This window comes from Cebus imitator, unplaced genomic scaffold, assembly GCF_001604975.1.
Source record: "Cebus imitator isolate Cc_AM_T3 unplaced genomic scaffold, Cebus_imitator-1.0 Scaffold37, whole genome shotgun sequence".
Taxonomy (NCBI): Eukaryota; Metazoa; Chordata; class Mammalia; order Primates; family Cebidae; genus Cebus; species Cebus imitator.
The window spans coordinates 1,553,514-1,573,363 of NW_016107352.1; the positions used below are offsets into that span (position 1 = coordinate 1,553,514).

The 19,850-nt window shown below is 34.8% G+C and overlaps 1 protein-coding gene across 12 annotated transcripts in view; it reads right to left on the reverse strand.

Moving 5' to 3' along the window:
• Positions 1–19,850, reverse strand: part of SGCE (sarcoglycan epsilon) — a 70,055-nt gene that overhangs the window by 14,996 nt on the left and 35,209 nt on the right. For all 12 annotated transcript variants that reach the window (XM_017525129.2, XM_017525127.2, XM_017525124.2 and 9 more), the window contains 3 exons: positions 15,666–15,864; positions 2,685–2,847; positions 74–285 (listed from right to left, as the gene is read on the reverse strand). In XM_017525129.2, coding sequence (XP_017380618.1) covers positions 74–285; positions 2,685–2,847; positions 15,666–15,864 — 574 coding nt within the window. The remainder of the gene's footprint in view (positions 1–73; positions 286–2,684; positions 2,848–15,665; positions 15,865–19,850) is intronic.

Genomic DNA, 19,850 nt, shown 5'->3' on the forward strand with positions numbered 1-19,850 from the left:
GTTTTTAATGGAAACTTCTATGTTGTTATCTTGGCAGGATCTCTAATTTTCTTATTAGTCTTAAAGTACTCACACTCCTTCCCGTCGGCAGCACATGATATAAGCGAGTATTAGAAAAAGGACCAGTGCTACTGCCGAGGGCACAGCCAGTGTAATTAGGAAATCCGTGTAATAGTCTCTGCTTTTCAAAGAATCAGAAGGGGGTTTGTATTCTCCACCATCAGGTAAAATCCCCTCTCCACGAATCACTTCCTGATAGGTGGACACTTGCTTTGTTTTATCAACCTGATACAAAAGAAGACAATTACACAATAAATTAATGGTTGCAAACATTGAGATTTTAAGATCGGGACACACTAAAACATTCTTTGACAAATTATCTAAAAAGCCATCTTTTCCAATTACTTTATCACTTTGAATTTGCAAGTATTTACTGGAGGTAGGGAATGTAATGAATGAAAGTAATAAAGGCTTTACTTTGGTCTACTTTCTATGTTCTCTCTAAAACACGTATACATATACGTTTACATGTGTACATATTTAACGTGTATGTGCCTATCAGTGTAGTTGTTCTTTCTAGGTTTCCTTTCTCTAAAGCAATAGTCCTTTACACTACCATGTAAATGTCTTATTTGCTAGTGGCAATACTCAAGTGCAGATGTTACCAAACCTAAAACTGGCTGAAAACCAGGTATGCACCTATGGTTTCTAAGTTTAGTGAAAGAGAAAGGAAAAACAAAACAAAACAAAACAGGGACAACTTCCAAACATGTCCTTGATCTTTCTGCCTTCCAGTTGACAGAAGTAACTTTTATGGAAGATAGTCTAGGGAATATGGAACCTAACCCAGTCTTACTTAATTCCATCCCAGAATCAAAAAAACTACAACAGTTGCATTATGTTAATTTACCTCCACATTAATTGAGCGGCTTTCACTGAGTTGCATTTAATTATGCTAAGGTTTTTATTGAGGCACACTAAAAATGCAGCCATGTGAAATTTGCTACTACATTTGCTACTAAAATAAACTGTTGGGGATAATTATTGTAGCATTATTCAGTATCTGCTCCCAAAAAACTCCACTTGAAAAATTTTCTTAATAATACAATGTTAGTAAAAACTTTTGTTTTCTGCCAAAGAATGGATGCTGTGCTTCCTTTTTAAGAATGAGAACTAAACAACTGATGAATTTCTTTTTTTTTTTTTTTTTCCTTCACATTAGGCAGCTTGTTGTCAAACACAGCCTTATGCTTATTTTTAGAGGGTGAAATTTAGGTCCTGATTTTCCATTTCTTTTACATTTTATTTATTATGTTTATTGTATGACTCTTATTTAACCTTCTGAAATCTTTTGTGGCAAGATATGGCATAAAAATAAATACATGTAAAATAAAAAATAAAAATTCCCAAACTTTCCACTTATAAAGCCTTACCACATAAACAAAAATCTTTAAGGCATATGTCATTTTTAAACTTTTAGAGATTGAGTAATAGTCCTAAACATAAACTAATTTTCTAGAACAACCACAAGTAAAATGGCGTTGTTAGGGTCTGCCATCCACTGATGCTGGGAGAGGAATCTGAGTTATGGCTGCAGCTGCTCAGTCTCCTGAACCCTTGTATCATTAGCACCCTGACTGAAATATTGAGCAAATTTGCCTATAATAATAATTTTACTTAGGAAGGCAAAGAAGGCCATTTTTCTAAGGGCCATGAGACAAGAGGCATGAGAGGAAGAGTTCAAGGCAAAAGGCCACAAGGAGTGCTAAGTGTTGCAACGTGAGTAATATGTTCTCTAGTACTGGATCCTGGAAAGTTGCCTGCAGCTGGTTCTCTAAGACATGAAGTGATAGTTGTGTTTATGTGTCAACAACTTTGTTCAAATGTCAACTTTAAACTTAGATCTAATTCACTCATCACCAGTCATAAAAAGTTGACAGAAGTTAAAACTAAAAGGTCACTAAATTAAAACATCAGTTGGATACATTAAATATGAAAAGAAAAAAACAAAGAATTAAAACAACTCTCCTACCTTTCAGATAATAGGATCTAAAAATTATATACAGACATATAAAATGATATATAAACATATATAAAATGTTACATATATCTTAAATATATTTGAAATCTTACATTTTCCTAAATCTTTTAACATGCAAATTAAAATGTGATTTGGAAAGAAATATAATGTTTATGAATTATGGGTATGATTCTTTTTTCACTTGGAATTGTCTCTATAATTTGACTTTGGAATATTAAATCATAGCACAATATTGCTTTATTTTCAGATTTATTATTGTACTCCATCCTCTCCTCCAAAGTGGGGTAGTGGCAGAATATTTAAGAAGAATCTTTCTGCACATATCATACTAACTCCATTATCTGTGCCCATTTAGCAGCTATATGGATGTCCAAGCAGTTCATCTAGACCACCTGCCAAGCTAATCCAGCCCCAGCAACTAATCCAGGGTAGAATAAGAACAAAAGTGGATATACTCTTTCCTAAATGGATGCACTGTCAACGACCTTACCAGATCCTTAAACTCAGGGAAGTCAACTGCAGTTAAAGTAAAACCAGGGTTTATTCCTAAAAGCAATTCAAGTTTTAGTCAAATGTTACCACCTCCAGCCACATAATTTTTAACTACACTTGCAAAAAAAAAATAAATAAAATAAAAACTCACCAATGAAATTTTGCACCAGTCAATGTAAAATTGAGTACGAAATTTTTTATCACATGTTATTACAGGCTCCATTTCTTGACTGCATCTCAACTGATTCTGTGGATTTTCAACTTCTCGTAAACAAGAAGAAAACGGGACATCTGCACCAACCATGACATAAACGCTGTAAAAATGTAAAACTCTCAGGTTATTCTTTAAGAAAATTGAAAACACTAAAAAACAATCTACCTTGAAAGGTAGATGTGAAATTCATGGTCCTGAGGCATAGGCTTATTAAAAGATTGAGAACTAATCATATAGAATTCCCCTCCCACAACATCTGACCACCATATTACTAAAGCTCTACTTCTAGTCATTCCTGTTACTCCATACATTAGTTTGGCTATCAAGAAAAAATTATAAAATATACCATCAGCAAAAAAACACAGTTTGAAAAGACTGAACAAGTATCAAACCAGACTCAGATAAGGCAGAGATGTTGAAATTATCAGACCAGAAATTTCAAACAACTATGACTAATATGCAGAGGGCTCTAATGAATAAAGTGAAGCTACTTTGCAAGAAATGTTAAAATAACTTCTTTCGAGAGATGGAAAATGATATAGGTCAGAAACTTAGATCTACATAAAGAAAAGTAGAGTATCAGAGAAGAAATAAATGAAGATAAAATAAAACCTTCTGTGATTATTAATTGATCTAACAGATAACAACTTGTTTAAAATAATAGCAACAACATATTTGCCCATGTATCCATAAATGTATACATCTATATGTTTATGTACACTTATATATAAGCAAAATGAATGACAGCAATGATACAAGAGAGATGAGGGAGAGACAGGGATTATTTTGTTATCATAAGATACTTGCATTACCTAGGAAGTAGCATAATGTTATCTGAAAGTGAACTTGGATTGGTTTTGTATGTATATTGCAAACTCTAAGACAATCACTAAAAGAAAGTTAAAAAAATACAACTGATATGTTAAAAGAGGGGAGAAAGCAGAATCATAAAAAAATGCTCAATTAAAAGTATAAAAAGTGGGAAAAGAGTGGAAGACAAAAACAGAAACAAAAACCAAAGGCAACAAACAGAAAACAATAACAAATATGGTAGATTATTTTATTTTAGAGACAGAGTCTCGCTCTGTTGCCCAGGTTGGAGTGCAGATCTCAGCTCACTGCAACCTGTGCCTCCTGGGTTCAAGTGATTCTCCTGCCTCAGCCTCATGAGTAGCTGGGACTACAGGTGCCTGCTACCATACTAGCTAATTTTTGTATTTTTGATAGAGATGGGTTTTCACCACATTGGCTAGGCTGGTCTTGAACTTCTGACTACAGGTAATCTGACTGCCTTTGTCTCCCAAAGTGTTGGGGTTACAGGCATGAGCTACCATGCCTGGCCTCAATAATCACATTAAACATCAATGGTCTAAATACCCCAATTAAAAGACAGAGACTGTCACAGTGGATTGAAAATCAAGATCCAACTATATGCTGTTTACGAAAAAAAAGAAACTATTTTAAATACAAAGATACATATACATTAAAAGTAAATGCATGGAGAAAGATATACCATGCTAACAATAACTCTAAAAAGCAGGAGGAGCTATATTAATTTCAGACAGAGCCAACCTCACAGCAAGTAAACTTATCAGAGACAAAGAAAGACATTACATAATGATAAAGTGGTCAATTCTCTAAGAATACAAATCACTTCTTAATGTGTATGTGCCTAATAACAGTGCATCAAAATACATGAGGCAAGAGCTGATAGATATGCAAAGAGAAACAGATGAATCCGCTATTATAGTTGGAGATTTCAATATCTCTTTATCAGAAGTGGACACAACCAGCAGGCAGAAAATTGGTAAAGACATAGTGAAACTCAGTATCATCATCAGTTGACTGGTTTTAATAGACACTTATAGACTACTTCATCCAACAACGGCAGAACACACATTCTTCTTAAGTTCATATGAAACATTTAGCAACATTCCAGGCCATAAAAAATTAACAAATTTAAAAGAATGGAAATCATATACTGTCTGCTCTCAGACCACAGTAGAATTAAACTAGAACTCAATATCAAAAGAGAACTGAAAAATCCCAAACAACCAGGAGACTAAACAACACACTTCAAAAACTGCACATAGATTAAAGGAGAAATCCTGGATGAAACTTAAAAATATTCTGAATTAAATAAAAATGAAACCATAACTTATCAAAATGTTTACAAGTCAGCAAGAGTAATACTTAGAAGAAAATTCACTGCATTGAATGCATACATTAAAAAGAAGAAGGATCTAAAATCAATCATTGAAACCCCCACCTCAAAAAACTAGAAAAAGAGGAACAAATCAAATCCAAAGCAAGCAGAAGAAAAAAATAAATAAATAAAAATCAGATAATCTGCATAGGCCTATATGTAGCAAAGAAATTGAATCAGTAATTAATAATCTTTCCAAACAGAAAGCATCAGATCCAGATGGTTTCACTGTTGAATTGTATTTTATTTTAGAGACAGAGTCTCGCTCTGTTGCCCAGGTTGGAGTGCAGATCTCGGCTCACTGCAAACTCTGCCTCCTGGGTTCAAGTGATTCTCACATTTAAAGGAGACATTATGCCAATTCTCCACAATATTTCTCACAAGACAAAAGCCAAAAGAATACTTCCTATCTCATTCTGTGAGGCCAAAATTACCTTAATACCAAAACTAGAAAACAACATGATGAGAAAAGAAACTACACAACCCACCAGCATCTCTCATAAACACAGGCACAAAAATCCTCAAAAAAAAAAAAAAAAATTAGCAAATCAGAGTCAACAATGTATAAAAGGAATTATACACAATGATCAACTGGGACTTACCCCAGTTATGCAAGGCTAGTTCAACATCCAAAAATCAGTTAATATCACATCAACAGGCTAAAGAAGAAAAATCACATGACAGCATCAACAGTTGTAGGAAAAGCATTTGACAAAATCCAATGGCAATTTGTGAAAAAAAAAAAATTCTTAGTAAACTAGGAATAGAGGGAAATTTCCTCAATTTGATAAAGAATATCTACAAAAAATCTACATCTAATAATACTCTAAATGGTAAGAAACTTGAAGTTTTCCCACTAGTATCAGGAACAAGTTAAAACTGTTGCCTCTCTTTATTGTTTTTTAGCATCATACTGGAAGTCCTAACTAATGTAATAAAAAACAAAAAGAAAATAAAAAGTATACAAATTTGAAAGGATAAAATAATACTGTTTGCAGATTATATGATTCAAAAGAATTGATTTTTAAAAATCTCCTAAAACTAGTAAGTAATTATAGCAAGGTTGCAGGAATCAGTAATTAATAACCTTCCAAAACAGAAAGCATCAAATTACATGAGGCACAAGCTGATAGAGCTGATACTAAGATTAATATAACTAAAGTCAATCACTTTCCTATATACCAGCATGAACAAGTAGAACTTGAAATTTAAAACACAGGCCAGGTGTGGTGCCTCACCCCTGTAATCCTTGCACTTAGGGAGCCCAAGGCAGGTGGATCACCTGAGGTCAGAAGTTCGAGATCAGCCTGGCCAACATGGTGAAACCCCGTCTCTACTGAAAATACAAAAATTAGTCGGGTGTGGTGGCATGATCCTGTAGTCTCAGCTACTCGACTTGGGAGGCTGAGGCATGAGAATTGCTTGAACCCAGGAAGTGGAAGCTGCAGTGAGCCAAGATTGCACCCCTGCACTCCAGCCTGGACAACACAGTTAGACTCTGTCTGAAAAAAAAGAAAGAAAGAAAAAAAGCCAGAGACCTTAACGGATACCTCATAATAGAAGATATACTTGTAGTAAATATGTATATGAAAAGATGCTCCACTTTACATGTCATCAGGGAAAGACAAAACAGTGAGATATACAACACACAGATTGGCCAAAATCCAGAACAGTGGCAATATCAAATGTTGGCAAGGATATGGAACAATAGCAACTTTCATTCATTGCTGGTAGGAATGCAAGATGGTGTAGCCAATTTGGAAGACAGTTTGGCAGTTTCTTACAGAACAACATACTTTTACCATATGATCCAGCTATCACTCTCCCGAGTATTTACCCAAAGGAGATAAAAACTTATTTACACACAAAAACCTGCATGTGGATATCTATAGAAGCTTTGTTTATAACTGCCAAAAAGTGGGGCAACCAAGAAGTCCTCCAGTAGGTGAATAATTAAACTGTGATACATCCAGAAAACGGAATATTATTCAGTGCTAAAAAAGGAGTAAGCTATCAAGCTATGAAAAGATATGGAAGAAACTTAAAAGCATATTACTAAGTGAAATAAGCCAATATGGAAAGGCTACAGACTATATGATTCCAATTATATGACTTTCTGGGGAAAAAAAAGCCATTATGGAGACAATAAAAACATTGATGATTGCCAGAAGTTGGGGAGAAGGAGGGATGAACAGGTGGAACACAGCTGACTTTTAGAGCAGTGAAACTACTCTATATGACACTATAATGGTAGAAACATGTCATTATAAATTTGTCCAAACCTACAGAATATATTCTACCAACAGTGACACCTAATGTAAATTAGGGACTTTGGGTGATAATGATTTGTCAATGTAAGTTCATCAATTGTAATAAATGTACCATTCTGGTGAGGGATGCTGATAATGGGGGAGGCTATGCAAAAGAAATCTCTGCACCTTATGTTTAATCTTTCTATAAACCTAAAAATTCTCTTAAAATAGTATAAACACACAAAAAATCAAAGACTTAAATGTAAGAGGTAAAACTATTAAACTCTGAGAAGAAAACAGGTATAAATATGATATTGGATTAGACAATGACTTTTAAAATACGACACCAAAAGCTCCAGCAGTAACAGAAAAAAAAAAAATAGATGAATTGAACTCTATCAAAATTTATAAGTTCTGTGCTTCAAAGAACACCATTAAGAAAAGTGAAGACAACCCATGGAATAGGAGAAAATATCTGCAAATCATATATTTAACAAAGGACTTGTATATAGAACATATAAAAGATTCTTATAACTTAATCAAAAGACAAATAATTCAGTTAAAAATGGCAAAGGATATGAATACACATATTTCCAAAAATGATATATAGATATCTGATAGCTATATGAAAAGATGCTCAACATCACTAGTCATCAGCAAAATAGAAATCAAAGCCACAATGAGATACCACTTCACTTTCATTAGAATGGCTATAATCAAAAAGACATAATAGCTAGTGCTGGTGAAGATGTGGAGAAGTTGCAACTCTCCTGTTTTGCTGGTGGAAATGTATAATGGTGCATCTGCTTTGGAAAACAGTCTGGCAATTCTTCAATATGTTAAATACAGAGTTAACATATGACCCAGCAACTCTATTCCTAGGGATATACTCAAGAAAAATGAAAATATATGTCTACACAAAGACTTGTACATGAATGTTCACAATGACATCATAATAGTCAAAAAATAAAAACAACCCAAATGCTCATCAGTTTATAAATGGATAAACAAAAGGTGGCATATCCATAAAATAGAATATTATTGCACAATTAAAAATGAAATACTAATTTATTCTACAACATAGATGAAATTTGAAAATGTTCTACAAAGTGAAAGAAGCCAGTCACAGACAAGTATATATTATATAATTCCATTTATACAAAATGTCCAGAATGGGCATATTTATAGAGATAGCAAGTATATTGGTGGTTGCCTAGGGGTGGAGGTGGTGGTAAGTGACTGCAAATGGGTACAAGGGTGGGTGTGCAGTGTTAGTATAGTAACAACTTTCTAAAATTGATTATAATAATGATTGCATGACTTTGTGAATTTTCTAAAAATCACAATTTAAAATTGTACATTTTAGATAGGTGCATTGTATGTGGATTATATCTCATTAAAGCTGTTATTTTAAAAAACTGAAAGTACGGCACAGAAGTTCAAACTTATGTAAATGTAAATATAAAGTTATGACCAAGCCTGAGATGACAACTGTGTTCCAGAATATGTTCACACAAATTCATTTGCTCTTCACATCAAATTTATATTAGGATTTAGGACTCATTTGAAAGAGTATTTTTTTTTTTAAAAAAAAACCTATTGTACCTTTGGGAAACAAATAGTAAATAATGGACTAAAATTAAAGATCAAGTTTAAAATTCAGAACAAAAGTAGATATGAGAAACCACTAGCATTTAGATGATCAGTGGATATAAACATATTCAATTTAAAACAAGTTATTACTTTTAAGACTCGCATACACTCAACTTCTATCCTCTTATTAACTACCAAGCCAACACTGTAGTTTTCCTTCACGATTGTGAAATATATTTGTAAGGACAGAGACAAAATGAACATTTTCTATAACTGTTAATGGCCCTTTTGCTTAGGTAAGACATTGATTTGCATTTGCAATTAATAATATTTTAAATTAATTCCTTTCAAGATAATATAAATGGGCATAAGAAATTTTCATGCCCATGTATGTTTTTTTCTTAAATTATAAAAGCAATATAAAAACATTACATCTTTGAAGCTTTTTTTCCTTAAATTATAAAAGCAATATAAAAACATTACAGAAAATGTGAGATATAAAAACAAAACTCATTTACATTGCCAAGAAAACTATTTTCATTTTCCAATGTACCTTGCAGAATATTTTTCAAATGCATTTATTTTAATCTAATCACAATAATCTCTAAAATATAATTTTTATCCTGCGTTTTCACTTACTGCATCATAAGCATATTCCACATTGTAGTCTTTGTAATTATAGCTTTATGGTAATATAATTTTTTAAGTGCACATGGTTTATTCCACAATTATTTCAGAATTGGAAAACTAAGTTGCTTCCAATTTTTTGATGTTATAAATAATATTGCAAATTCTTTAATGTGACTATCCTAAAAGAAAGGTCTAGAAGTGGACACATTTTTATGACAGTTCATACATACTGTTAAATTACTTTCATCTCTACTTGGATGATCCATAAGCTTTTCAAACTTAATACATTCCAAACTGAGCTCATCATTACCCCACCCCACCTCCACCTGTTCCTCCTTTTATCTTCTCTCTCAGTGATTGACATCCCCAAATGCTCAAGTCATGAACTCAAGCACCATCATCTTTGACTCTTCTCCTTCTCTCCATATATTCAATCCATCATCAGTCTCTGACATTTACCCTGAAATAACTCTCATACACACCTGTCCACTTTGTTTTATCCCACAGCTACAATTGTAGGTCTAGTCACCATCACCTTCCACAGGGAGTAAAGGAACAGTCCCTTAGTGATTCTCCTTGAACCCAGTCTTTGCCACTGTCCTCAGGTAGCCTACTGGTTAAATGAATGCATGAATGAAAAGCATTATACCAGTTTAAAAACAAACAGAACACGGCCGGGCGCGGTGGCTCAAGCCTGTAATCCCAGCACTTTGGGAGGCCGAGGCGGGTGGATCACAAGGTCAAGAGATCGAGACCATCCTGGTCAACATGGTGAAACCCCGTCTCAACTAAAACTACAAAAAATTAGCTGGGCATGGTGGCGCGTGCCTGTAATCCCAGCTACTCAGGAGGCTGAGGCAGGAGAATTGCCTAAACCCAGGAGGCGGAGGTTGCAGTGAGCCGAGATCGCACCATTGCACTCCAGCCTGGGTAACAAGAGCGAAACTCCGTCTCAAAAAAAAAAAAAAAAAAAAACAAACAGAACACAAATGTCATGCTCAAAAGCAGTAGATATTGGATTTGTTTCATAATATAGTTTAATTTATCTCATAACAATTTTTTTAATACACTTTTTTTAAAAAGTAAATTTTTGGCTTCTTTTATAGAATCACAAGTTTAAACATGCTAGCTTTTTAAAATATGTAATTGTCTGAGTTCATGTGTAATAATAATAACTACACTACACATTCTAAAATTATGTTTTTCATAATCTGTTTTTCTTTCAGCTAGTTTTTGATATGTCAAAATTTAAAATTTGTATGAAGTGAAATGAGAATGATCTTTATCTTTATGACCCGAGCGCATGTTTTCAAAATTTCAAATGTGTGTAAACAGATGAAACAGGAGGCTATTATCAAGTACAAGGCTCTCAATGAATGCTAACAAAATCTGGTACTTCAAAATATTAGGGACTGGAGTACACTAGAAAGAGTTGTTTCTTGTGAAGAATTTTTTCTTCCAATTTGAACAACTGAATTTCCCTTCTTTGAGGTAAAATGCATTTATTGAGGCCTTTAGATTTATAATGTAAAGAAACAAGTAATGGTAAATAATGTCAGTCAAAATTCTGCCTTTTAGCAATAGCCAAATAAATGGATCTGATGATTGTATTTTTTCCTAATTGTCCAATTAATGAATATATTTTGTTATTTTATGTGTATAGAAGAAAAAAGTCAGTTTAGAGAAAAATGTGTCCATATATATTATGTGTTGCCTGGAAACTGCTGAGCTCTCAAAAGCAGCAGCACTGCACTTCCTGCCTTTTCCCCCACCCCACTTTTTTTAATGTACATATCTGCAATTAATCAATCAAAAAATAAGATGAAAAATAAAGAATGAAAGATGCATGTGATTATAGCAAAACATATAAAAAATGAAAAAGTCACTCAAAATTAGGAAAACATTGAAAACTTGACAGGACTAATAATTCTGTTGCAAACCAGAGCACTGCATTTGGCACTGAATTTTCTTGTACCCAAATTGAAATTAAAGAAAAAAACACAAACAGCAAATGTCACAGTTCTCATCATTAGAGAGGGGAAAGCATGACTATTCCTTAGAGACCCAAATATTTTAGTGGCACTAAATTCTAAAAGAATTTTTTTTGTGTGTTCATGTTCCTCTTGTTCATGTTTCTCTGGCAGGGGAAAATGGATGCTATTGGGTCCCCTAAAATCCCAGCACCTATATCCACACAGCGTTTCCTCCTTTCAGTCTTCCTTATTCTATAAGTGTGATCTCTCTAAAACAAAAACTTAAGTATCAGTCATTTGCTGCACAGGTCCCTAATGCTTTAGGATAAAATCCAAATAACTTTTCCCAGAAGACAAGGTCTTAAGATGGTCTGGTCTTTGCCCCTTTCATAACTCACTTCTGGATCTCTTTCTCCATTTCCACACTAAGTAGATTTCTGAATCCACCATGCTCTCTCTACTTAAGGGACTTGCCCAAGCCCCTACCCATGCAGCATTCCCATTTCTCTTTTTCTCAGAAGGCTAATTTATACTCATATTTTCAACTCAGATCAGGCTTCATCTCCTTTATAAACCTTTTCCAGGCATAGCCCTATAGTGAGAGAGGAGCTCTCTCTGTGATGCCTCAATTGTGGTACTTAAAACCACAACTGTGGTACTGATATTAATTATCTGATTATTTGCCTACTCCCAGTAGATTGCAACCTAGATTGTGTTTTTAAAATCACTCTACTCCAGAAACTAATAAAATATTCTCCCATTTAAAAAAATAATGAATAAACCTTAAACTATGAAAGAAAAAATGACAGAAGAGTAGATATTAAACATATAGTTGCATTGACTTCATTTGCTTTTTGTTATAAAAATGGACTCATAAAGGTTTTCAATTTTAGTTCATTAAAGGCACTTTCGAAAATTCCTGTATCACCACTATTCAATAAAAGAAAGGATATTTGTTCCAAAATTACAAAAGGGACATCATTTAAGAATAAAGGGCAATTCTGTAAGTTACCATAGATGGAGACAATTTCAGAACTCTATTGAAATTGGCCCAGGATCATGACTTTCCATCAGACCAATATTGGGCAGCCATTGACTTTCATTCTTTCCCTCAAGTATAACTTCTCACTGAGGCCTCTGACATACAGCAAAAAGCAGACAATCAGAGGGAGTACTTTGTGAGATGGTCTAGAGAATAAGCTAGGATTCTCTGTTGTTGATTGAGGCTAGATCACATGCTTTGGTAACCAGAGGAAATAGTGGTAGGTTTGACAATCTCTTAGGAAAAGTGAGTATATTCTTTAATCCTCACACCCCATCATTCCCTTCATAGCCACCATTTACACTACATCACTCGCCTGTAGTTGGCAGCCATGACATGCCTGGAATGAAATACGAACCTGCTCTTCTTTCCACCAGCTTTATCCCAGGCTAAATACAACCATGAGTCCTTAGCCTCTGGCTCAGCATCAGGAGCAAAAGTAGCACCAAGACCATGCCCAGAGACAGCACAGTTACCCTGGGGTTATGGGTCTGGCAAGTGAAAATGAATCTTTTCAAAGGGCTCAGCCTTGCTTTGCAGGAGCTTACGTACTTTGAAGTAAATCTTTATAATCATTTTCTGTTTGATTTAGAAGTTTGAAAGCTGACAGTGAGTTCTGCAGAGAATAAAAAACAAATGCTCATCAAGAAGGATGAGGAGTCAAGATGCTGCAGGTTGGGTTCTTGGGGATGGACATTTAATGACACTTTAGGCAGTAGAAGGGTAGCAGATTTACTCTGAGAATCTACTAATGAGGGCTACTCTTGGTTATCTGCTGTTTAGGAAATCATTTCATCGAGATCTTTTTTTAAATTTAAATCTGGGACTAAAATTTATGCTAAGTATTAAACAGAACACATTTATTAGGTGCTTAGTTAATACTTCTGAAGTGTATGAATATATTTTTTAATAAATATTTTAAAAGGGATATAATTCCTTTGCTAGCTCTTACCCTACTTCTTGATCTTTTCAATATTTCATTTTTAAAGGATTTATAGAATCTGATATTTTCAAAAGAAAATACAAAGACAAAGTGAATTAAAAATCATAATATACACCATTAAAAAGGAAAGAAAGTACTAGTTAAGCATTGGATTTATTTCCAAATTTAAGGCAACAGGGCTAAAAAATTGTTTCTATTGCCATGCTATTATATAACATCTAAAGAAAACATGCAAAATCATTTGCAGGGACAAACTTTTCTTTTCGAATTATAACTCAAGTAGGATTTTATTTTATGAGTGTTTGCATAGGGATACTGAAGTAATAGAGTTGGCATTGTGTACAATTTATAGAAATTCTATTTTAAAAGACTCCTCATATGAATATTTTATAAAGGTTAAGGCTTAACATTAAATTAAAACTCATGGAAAGCATTTCTAGTTGGGAAGGGATCTGAGACAAGAGTCCAAATAAATGCCACAGGACTGATTCTCTCAAATATGTGACAGCATGTGCCACCCTCTAGCAGGTGCTGGGGGTCAGTCAGTTAGTGATTGAATTCTCAAACAAGTACTTATAGGACAAAAATTCTGTTCTTAATATAGACTTACATGCTCAGGCCCAGCCCTAGGCTCAAAGAGTCAGTCTCTAGAGGGAATCAAAGGCCAGGAACCTATCTATATTTTTAGTAATGTTCTATTGGCAATTCTCAGGCTAGACATAGTTGGAAAGCAGTGCTTTAGGTCACAGTTTGGTTTAGGAAGTTGCTTGGTTCAATTTAGTTTAGTTCAGGTTCTAAAAGTACCTCAACAAATGGGACCTGCACTACTAAATGGAGAAAAAGTGAGACCAGAATAAAGCACAACAATGAAAAACTCTACCAATGTTTTTGTGCTGTTTCCTCCAACATTTTTTTGGTCATTGTTTTAACAATTGTGGAACACACTACCTTAAGAAAACTGTTTAAAAACCTCCATATTTGGAGAATGCCTTTAGAGAAGATACCCCCATTCATCTCATTCCACAGTTCTACTTTAATTACTTTATAGGAAAGAGAACCATGTTGTAACTATGAAGTGAAAATTTAAACTCTAGAATTATGTTTTCATATGGAGAGCCAACCAGCACATAGACAAGAAGTAAAGCAACTATTTTCCTCAAAGGACTTCTAGGTATGCTTGACTGACTCGAAAATCCATTGCTATATAAAGAAGATAAAATTTAATTCTGAAATTTTTAAGTTGGATTTTATAGCTTACTGCTTTTCCCCATTTGACTTTTACCTACTCCCACAGACTGCATCCATGTTTATTTGTCATATTTTCCCTTATTTCCAACATAGTTCTCCTTTAGAGCTATCCTTAAATTTAATTCTTCCTGACCCAGATATTCTAGCTAATTCCAGATATCACCTGTATAATAGTGTTTCCAGGATTATGGGTTAAGGAGAAGTTGAAAGGGAAATATGCTATGCAAAATGTGATTTATTCCACAGACTGTACTTTTATAGGATTGAGAGAGAAAAAGCAAACCTGCCTCAACCTACAGATTAAAAATTAAAAATCAAAGTTTGTCTTGATAATAACTTTACCCAGGCAGGATTGTTTCTTGATCTCCACAAGGACAGAAGTCATGCTTTCTATCTGCATGGCTTGAGAACTGACAAAATCTCTTTCAAATATATTATCTCACTTAATCATTGTAACAACTCTGAGGAAGAATATAATCTCTACAGGATGGGATGAGGAAGTTGAGGCACAGAGGAGTTCAGGGTTTGCCCAGTGTCACCCAGCTTGTGAGTGACAAGGTCAGGCTTTGGGCCTTTGTGTCACAGGAATGGGTTTCAAATCCACCCCAGCCATCAGTCACCAACACATGGTGGAAAGAATGTTAAAGACGAAGAAATAGTTTCCTAGAATAAAGTTACAGCAGTCTGCGCATCCCTCTGCGGCTAATAACTGGGACATCCATTTCCTTTGAAATTGGTGGCCCTAAATAATCAGCTTCTTTATAGAAGGTACAAAAGACTTAGTGCTATAAGTTATGATGCTGATCCTCATCTACAATTAGATTTCCCAGACCAGAAACTTGAGATACAAAGAATCATTAATGCAACATCTTTGTCAATATAGAAAATTACTAGTACGCTCATATCTTTACAATATCTATTTCTTATTAAAAAGAAAAATGCAATAGGCCATCTTCCATCTATAAGCAGTTCAATAAGATTACCATATTTAAAAATTTATATTTAAGGCAATGAGATAAAGGTCTGCTTACCCCTCCTTCAGGTCGTTAATGGGAAGTGGCACCCTGCCACCCCTGTCTAGGGCCGATGTGATGTTTATGGCGTTGAGTCTCTCTGGCTGCCACACATTTTTCACTGCCCCAAGAAAGTCTCCAAGAACCTCACTGGCCAACATTTCTTCTACATTCATATTCTTAATGAAGAATTCTGCTTGATATGGCAATGGGAAGTCTAATTTTGGTGAAAAAGGATATACATATCTTTAGTGAGGCAGTCTTTTAAAAGGGAAACAAAAGAACAAATTGCGATGGGTTGAATTCTGTCATAATCCTGGCACCAGGGAGTAATATTAATACAGACTTTAAAGGCTTTCTGTATAACAGAGGATGTATCTAAAAACATAACAGACATCAGACACAGAAATTTATCTACAATATAATAAAATCCAAGGCTCACCAGAGGCTCATCAGGGCAATTTATAATTCTAGAATTTGGCCAAAAGAAATAAGAAAAGCTAAATTTGTACTTTAAATTTACATTACTGATCTTTTGGGGAGCATGCCAAAATACTGCTTTTTTCTGAAATAAATATCAATTATATATCAATGAGAATTCTAAAAACGAACAATTTCAGTTTTTAATCACACTATAATTAAATACTCTAGAACAAGTATAAAGTTCTCATGTAATTCTACTTTACGTTGTTGGAGATTTAATGTTTTTTCTTCCCCAATGTGTCATCAAAATTTCCCTCTCAATATTTCATAATTAACTTTTTTTTTTTTTTTTTTTTGATGCAGTCTCACTCTGTCACTCAGGCTAGAGTACAGTGGTGTGATCTCAGCTCGCTGCAACCTCCACCTCCTGGGTTCAAGTAATTTCCCTGCCTCAGCCTCCCGAGTAGCTGGGACTACAGGCATGCACCACCATGCCCAGGTAACTTTCGTATTTTTTAGTAGAGATGGGGTTTCACCGTATTGGACAGGCTGGTCTCCAACTTGCGATCCACTTGCCTCAGTCTCCCAAAGAGCTGGGATTACAGGCATAAGCCACTGTACCTGTACCCAGCCCACAATTAACATTGTTGAACAACCCCTTGTCAAATTCAGATTATCAATATAAGAAACTGTAAAAAAATATAATTTGTAACTCAAATGCTACTATTCAATTACAAATCATCACTTTATATTCAAATAGAGAACATTCCTAAGATAAAGAATAGCTTTCTGTTTATTTAATAATATTTCTGTAAGAATAAAGGTTAATTTTTTAAATATATTTACTATGAGGCAGGCCAAGCTAGGGGACTTAGGTGAATTACAAATTTTAATTCTCACAACAAGATGGTGAGTAGCTGCTTATATTTTTCTCTATGCTTTCATATGTGAAAGCTTATCTTTAGAGAGGTCCAGAAGATTATCTCATAATGTGAACTTACCTTATATGATTTTTATCTATGCTAAAACAGACTACATATATAAAGTGCTCAGCAGAGCTCCCAACACATAGTAGGAGATTATAAAATATTAAACGTTAGCTCTTATTATAATAATATGAAAAGGTTGATTATCTGAATTTGTACTTTAAAAGGACAAGGAAATGTTTCTGGATGCTACACAGATTTAAAGTCCCCAGTAGTAATTACACTACGTATATCCTCTCATTTATTTCAATAAAATTCATGTATCTGTAAAATATTCCACTTCAATTTAATGAACAAAAAATAAAAATTACATTAAGTACTTGAAATCTTAATTAACTTATTTCTTATGTAGCGTCTTTGATATTAAAGGACATCTGATGCCTGAGATGAAGTCAGGGAAGAAACTATGACTTCAGAATTTTCAACAGAGTTTTCTAGAGTGTGGTCATCACATTCTAAAGATTTAGTTTTCAAGACCCAATCATAGAAAGTTCTCTACTTATCTTCTATATTGTCACATGTTCTGCTTACAATTTTGTTAGATGTGCTTAATGTATAGCCCATCTGCAATCTAAAATGTATTTATTCTCATTTATGCAAATAAATTTCCTGTTTTATACAGATATATTTCCTGTTTTATACAGATAATTAATAGCTTAATCATGCTACAGCTAGCCACATACCTAGAAACAGTCATGCAGAAATACGTTAGGAAGAAGTTTCTTGGCAGTAAATATTTATAAATAATATTAAATACAGATTTTGAATATGCCAGAAGTCTAAAATCTATTCATTTCATTCAATGTTTTTACATCCAGTTTTCTTAAAAAGTATGTAAAACTTTTTTCTTATGATCAGCGTTACATTTTGGAGAAATGTTATCTGACTTTTCCTGTTCCATGTAACCACGCTTCATGGCTCCTTTTCTAAGATCCGCTGCAAAGCCTGTGGTTGCCACCACACCCCTCAGAGGCTCTGAGCTGGGCAGCTGCCTGCTGTCTACCCATCCAAGAGCTGCTGCCAGGCCTCCCAGAGATGAGTCACAGCAGCTTTCTAACTCTGGGGAAATCCCATGCCTGCTATATTTGGAAATCACAGAGGCCAAGAGAACAGTAGGCCAACAGATTGGTGGCAGGCCTCAGAGGCGCCAAACCCAATTTAGAGAATCACTTTATGTACTCTCCTTGAGCTTCATGCTGTGTGAGTCTACACGACTAATTTCCCATTAGGTCTCTCAGAACAGGAGACAGCTGGGCAGGGAGTTGGACAGAGCATGATTACCCTGATATACAACTTTTGTTATTTCTTCTCCCAAATCTTATCTGGGATAAATAACATGAGTGTAGGCCATGCTCAAAGATGTACATCCTACTGCACATATACATTTCTGTCTAGACCAGCAAGGACAAATGGATGGACTTTAGTGCAGAGGTTCAAATAGGTTTGGGCCACAAACCCTACACAAAAAGCAGAGGAACAAGCACTGCCTGAGGTAAAGGTGGAGGCTTCTAAAACCTGTCTGCTACTGCTTCTCACTAGCACCCTTCCAAACCCCTTATTTAGATGAAGAGCCCTGCTGCCAATTTCCAATCCTATAGTTGTCTAGCAGTTTTGTATTAGTATCTACTTGACCATGGGTCCCCATATGTCAACAACATATTGAGATGCCTTGAGTACTCTGTATCTGTAGCACTGACACTAGATTTGAGAAGGAAGAAGTTCAAACTATAGACTAAGCTTTCAGTTTGCAGGGACTCACACCTGACAGAGTTTTGAGTCCCTTTGAGTGCACAAATGGTGAAGTGAGATGGTCCAAAGCCACTGTAGTATAACTTTATAACTATAATGATGAATTCGCAAGGAGGAAGGGAACTCTTCAATTATTCTGCGTATTAAGAGTATTCCAATTCTACAGGGGCAGCTTAGATAGTATGCAAGAATCCAATCACCACTGTAGTCAAGAACAAAAATCTCCCTGATAAAAACATAAATACCTACCAAAAGCCTTCAGGGAGTGGGAGAGTGGACAGGGAGTCTTCTGTCCAGGCCCACAGAACTGGCACTTGGACTTGCTTTTCATATACGAAGGTCATTTAAAATTTTAAACTTGCACATTTGCTGTCTACAATTGATACTGGTAAACACCTGGGGAAAAACATTCACTTAAAGGGGTTTAAGTCTTAAAGCAATCTCTCCATATGTATGTTTACTCTTACAGAAATTCTTTCTTTCATATGCTATAAAAGTAATTTTTAACTCAGCCTTGACTACACTATTATGAATTCTAAATTAGTAGGTTCTGATAAAATGTTTGGTGTTGGCCAGGCATGGTGGCTCACACCTGTAATTCCAGCACTTTGGGAGGCAAGACAGGCAGATCATGAGGTCGGGAGTTCACGGCCAGCCTGACCAACATGGAGAAACCCCATCTCTACTAAAAATACAAAATTAGCTGGGCGTGGTAGCACATGCCTGAAATCCCAGCTACTTGGGAGTCTGAGGCAGAATAATTGCTTGAACCTGGGAGGTGGAGGTTGTGGTGGCTGAGACCATGCCATTGAACTCCAGTCTGGAGTCTGGGAAACAAGAGCAAAACTCCATCTAAAAAAAAAAAAAAAAAATTTCTTGTTTGCTTATTTGTTTTTAGTTGCACTAGTAAATAGAAGCAAAAATTCCCCAATCAAGAATGCACAATTGTTTTCTTGTTTTGAGAGGAAAAAAATTCTGAATCAGTTTCCCTCCTGTCATCGTCATAAATGATGTCTAACATAGGGAGGATAATTCTGTGATTTAT